Source organism: Ruditapes philippinarum, unplaced genomic scaffold (genome assembly GCF_026571515.1).
Source record: "Ruditapes philippinarum isolate M1 unplaced genomic scaffold, ASM2657151v2 ctg1789_1_1_1_1, whole genome shotgun sequence".
Taxonomy (NCBI): domain Eukaryota; kingdom Metazoa; phylum Mollusca; class Bivalvia; order Venerida; family Veneridae; genus Ruditapes; species Ruditapes philippinarum.
Genome location: NW_026866785.1, coordinates 228,439 through 233,556, shown reverse-complemented (window position 1 = coordinate 233,556; position 5,118 = coordinate 228,439). Strand labels below are relative to the sequence as shown.

The 5,118-nt window shown below is 30.9% G+C and overlaps 1 protein-coding gene across 1 annotated transcript; it reads left to right on the top strand.

Annotated features, from left to right (window-relative positions):
• Positions 1 to 328: 328 nt before the first annotated feature.
• On the top strand, positions 329 to 4,512 carry LOC132733723 (uncharacterized). Its single transcript, XM_060720399.1, has 7 exons — positions 329 to 489; positions 1,449 to 1,614; positions 2,013 to 2,090; positions 2,780 to 2,908; positions 3,488 to 3,592; positions 3,812 to 3,874; positions 4,296 to 4,512. The coding sequence occupies exons 1-6, from the start codon at positions 424 to 426 to the stop codon at positions 3,871 to 3,873; spliced, it is 606 nt and encodes a 201-aa protein (XP_060576382.1). The 5' UTR covers positions 329 to 423; the 3' UTR covers position 3,874; positions 4,296 to 4,512.
• The last annotated feature ends 606 nt before the right edge of the window (positions 4,513 to 5,118 follow it).

The following is a 5,118-nucleotide window of genomic DNA, read 5'->3' as shown; positions in this document are numbered from 1 at the left end:
TCAGATCATATTGAATAATCATTTGATTTTGACAATAAATTAATTGCATCATATTGTATCATAGTTTTTAATGACCTATTTTAGTTTTTTTAAGCGGCCATTTTAAATTGACCTTTTATTTTCTTGGTATCCACCCTCATCGTCTTCAGCATACCCATATTAGGTTAAAACACTCAAGATATTACTTGTACTATAAATTGCCTCTAGCATTCATATTTTCTTAAAATCAGTCCTGTCTATATTCCAAATGTTTGAAATTATCCCGTTGTTAACGAGTATTCGGTGATGTTTGGATTTAACGGTAGGCATAAACATGCAATGTTGTGACGTCACAGTAGAAGTTGACGATTCTCATTAGCAACGTCATATTGCGTCCGGAAGATAAAACCAGCTGTTAATTAATCATTAAAACATGGAACATTAATGGCTAGTGAAAATCGAGGCTGTTTCGTTTGGCTCATAAGTTTAAAGAAATCTTGCAACGAAAGAGTGAGTAGCCATTCAATAATTTTAACATTCCATGAAGATAATAGATTGTGATTTTTGTGCATTATTAGTTTAAACATATTCATTTAAGCTTGATTGCGAAACAAGTTCTTGCAACTTATATTAATCACTTTCGACACCGATTCCTGGAACCAACCAATACTGGTTTCATATGACGAAACATTGTCATGACCAGATTAGGGTTTGGACCCATGATTCATGTGTTGAGAGGCAGTCACCTTAACCACTTATATGCATAATTAAGGGATTCATTATTAATAACAATAATAATAATAATAATAATAAAATAAAATAAAAAATATAATAATAAATAATAATAATAATAATTATTATTATTATTATTATCATTATTATTATTATAATATTATAATCATTATTTTATTATTATTATTATTATTATTATTATTATTATTATTATTATTATTATTATTATTAAAATATAATTTAATAATGATAATGATTTAAGATGATTGATGAATAATGAAAGATAAAATAATGAAATTAATAAATAATAGATAGATAATAAGATAATTCTTATACATGTGTAGTATTGTTAATTTTTCCGAGGACAATTTGTTACAGAAAAAAATGAGTTTTCAAATTTGAAAGTAGCCAGGTTTTTTTTTTGGAGCCGGCTACAGAATATACCCAGACGATCACTGCAGACCAAGATTAGTCGGTAAATATGTGTCGTCTGATCATATTCTGTACCATTCGCTTTTCATTAAGTACATTTTTGAAATTATCCCTTAAAAATGATGAATGGTTTTGTCCAAATTGAACGATAGACCTGTCTATTTATGGTATTAAGGATGGCAGGGGTAAAGTTTCACCAGTAAAGCACAGTGAAAATGTTTTACTAGCAAAGGACATTGAAAATCTTTTACAAGTAATAAATATCGAAAACCTTTCACCTGTAAGGAACATTGTCTCTTTTACAGTTTGCAAGATTTCGAAACCGCATGCGCCAAAGATATTATGCAAGAAGAGGCAAGACTCTTGACCCAGAAACCCTGTTAAATGAAACAGGTACTGCCGACATGGTCGTCTGTAAGATTGCCAGCAAGTCAACCAAAGTCGTTCCTGAAAATCTGTCATCAAAGAATGGTATAGTCATAATTCATTTATTTTGTACATTGTGTTTTCTTTCTGCAGTTATGCACAAATATTAGCTACCTGTACATTGTATTTGCTTTTAAAAATAAGAATATAAAAAAGCAACAGAAATTTAAAACACTTAAATGAGTGATTATTCAAAAATACTAGAAATATTAAGAATTAAAAAATTAAGAAGGCCCTGGTAAACACACATTTCCTTAGCCCATTACTGTTACATGTTCTTCAAAAACTATCACAGATGAAAAAGCACAAAATTAACTTTTACGAATCATTTTCGCCTTCCTGTCTTTGATTCTGTCAATTCTTTAATACGAATAAAAAAGAAGCAACAAAAATAGGTTGTAATCTTGCATAAAATTCTACCAGAAACACATTCCTTTTTCCAGAGGAGGCTGTTGATTCTAATATTACAACAGTGACAGGGACCGCAGCAGACGATGAGAGCATGGCAGACGACATACTTGGTAAATACAGTCATGTATTTGGTCTACTATATTTGTTTACAGTTTCATTACTTATAGTAAATATTTTTTATAAAGTTCTAAAAATAAAATTATATTTTAAGAATTGGGCCACAAAGCTGAAAAAAATCGACTTTCACTCATGTAAGTGTATTTGAATGCTGCGTTCATTGTCGAAATTGAATGTACATGTACTTTAAATACGGAAGTATAATTCAAAGACATACTGATACTATGTAAGACAACATGCAACATCAATTACTCCTATTAAAGGTCGATTTAGTCCGAAAATGCTTTATTTTTTTTTATTTTTTTTCTCAAAAACTTTTATTAATTCTTACGTGTTTTTTACAGTTTTTTTGAAAGACTGCTTCATTTTTTGCAATTATTAAAGTTACAGTGAGTAAGTATCATTTATTGAAGTCAAAACACCAGACTGACTACCCTTTGCTACAATTATTGCAAATTATTTTTACTTCACGCACTATTCTTTCCAGGTGGTAAGAATCTAACCTGCTCTAGATCCATTATTCCATTATTACTACATTATAAAATGATGTTTGTCATTTTTTTAAAGAAGAATATATGTATTAATTTCCGGAGACATACTGTGCCTTTAGGTAATGTCGTAATATGTGACGCTACAGTATGTATAAAATTCATTAGATAAAGTGTAAAGATTTTTTTTTCAGTTGAAGAATTCGTAACACGCATTAACAAGGCAGCCGACACACTGAGACAGGAGTTGCCTAGCAACACAACGACCGTAACCGTGAAGCGAGCAGACGACAACATTTCATTGTCCTCCAGTATCATCAGCCGTAAGTTATATAGTTGCTTAACAACGTCCGTAGCAAGCAAGGCGCAGGAAATGAGCCTAGTTATAACATTTTGCCTGTCAACTCACTGCCAGTTCAATGAAAAGGGCAAAAATAAACCCGGAACACAGTACAGGGTTTTTTCCCTTTTTGGGGGGGACCCTTTTTAAAATAAAATCTTAAATCCTCCGCTTTTCAACCCTTAACAATCAAAATTAAACCCCAAAATCACAATCAACCCAAAAAACGACTTTCAAAATTTTCCCAGTCTACCCTGTTGATATAAAACCCTTTACTATTTTTACCCATATGATTTGTAATTTTTCCAAAGTTTTAACCCTCCTTTGACTTCCCGGACTTTACGGTCTATTTGCCACCCTATTCCCCGGTCCCTTGTCGGACAAAACCCGGTAAATTTCCCAAAAGGCTGTTGCATCCCTATTTTTCGGAAAAGGACTCAAAAAAGGGTTTGATAACGTTTGAACAGGGGCCCCAATTATTGTTTTGAAAAGGGTTTAAATTCTTGTTTAATCGGGGGAGGTATTACACTTTGAAGTCTACATGGAATATTTTATTTGACAGAAATTGCTGATATAGCTGTTACGGAGAGCTTGACAAATATTATGACAGATGCAGACATCAACCAATCTGCTATTAGAGCTCCTAGAACTGTCAAAGAATTCAAGGGTAAGAATTTTTGTTGCTTTTACCCATAGAGAATACAGTTCAATTGTTGAAGATAACATCGCAACTTTTCATGTAAAATGAAACAAAATATGTGACGAGTCGATCAAGGGAAAAACTTCTGTCAGTTTATGCATGGAATAAAAAGCTCTGTATCACACGTTTACTTACTTACATGAGCTTATTAAGACAGTGAGCTCATTAAATAATCTTTTTTTACAGAAGCATTTGGCATAACCGGATATGACGCCATTGATGACGGTCTTCCACCTGTAAGCGTGTAAGGTAAGATTCGAACCAAATTATGAAATAGTTTCAAATGATAAAGTTACTCTATGTAAACTCCGTTATGCTTTTTGCAATATTATTCTGAGTTTAAAAATGTTATTTATGATAAATTTTAAAATTAAAGCTAAAATTTAAACTTTCTTTGTACATGTATGTCATATGCAGTTATCATAGTGACGTGAATTAGGATTCTACCCCCGCTCTAGATCTAAAGATCAAGGGGTATATAGTTGAACTGCTCGGTAACTGCTATACTCTGAGCTTTTTAGGATCGCATTCCTTCCTACTTATAACGCGTATTCAAAAACTGATCTTTAAAAATATTAAAAATATTTAATAAATACTTGCATGTAAAACCGATCGTTTCTTTTAAAGCAAGTATTTTGTTATATACCAAATACCGTTCTCTCTTTTTCAGAGTACAAGAAAAAAGAAACTACGTGTGTGTGTTTGTTTATGTGTTTGTTTTGTTTTTGTTTGTTTTGTGTTTGTTTGTTTATTGTGTTTGTTTTTTTGTGTTTGTTTGTATGTCTATATGTTTGTTTTTGTCCTGTCTTGTTTTATTTTGTCTTGTTTTGTGTTTTTTCCTGTTATTTTCGTGTATCGTGTGTTTTATTATTATTATTATTATTATTATTATTAATTATTATTATTATTATTATTATTATTATTATTATTATTATTATAAATTATTATTATTATTATTATTATTATTATTATTATTATTATTATTATTATTATCTGCTCAGGCATCGACTTTATTGTTTAAATATTATTGTCATAAAAATGTTTCTGAATTTTATTGTTACTAATAAAGTCCATTGAAACATACAGTACCTTTTTTTATTATTTGCTATATAAAGGGACACAATTGTGAAAATTGATTTACGATTATTCCCTGCGGTCTGGAGACCGCAGGGTATTGGTACGCGTTTAACTTTTGAGGCATGGAGGAGCACGTGACCTGTTTTCGGTACATGGAGGAGCATGTGATCTGTAAACCGTACATGATTGGTTAATTGACCTTTTCGAAAACCTAGCTAAATACCGTTTGCCGGTACGTTACGGATTGACCTCTAGGGAATTAGTCCGAATTGCACCTCATTAAGAACAAAACACTATTACGTGATATTTCTAATTTTCTATAATTATTTACCGTTTAAGGGGGAAAAACTTGAATGATGTGTTTGAAAATTATCAATGTTTCTTTAATATCTATCTCAAATTTTACAAACAATAAA

Coding starts and splice junctions, on each gene's coding strand:
- LOC132733723 (XM_060720399.1), top strand. CDS start 424: ATGGCTAGTGAAAATCGAGGCTGTTTCGTTTGGCTCATAAGTTTAAAG. Junction 2,091..2,779: donor CATGGCAGACGACATACTTG/GTAAATACAGTC, acceptor TTTTTTTTTCAG/TTGAAGAATTCGTAACACGC. Junction 2,909..3,487: donor GTCCTCCAGTATCATCAGCC/GTAAGTTATATA, acceptor TTTATTTGACAG/AAATTGCTGATATAGCTGTT.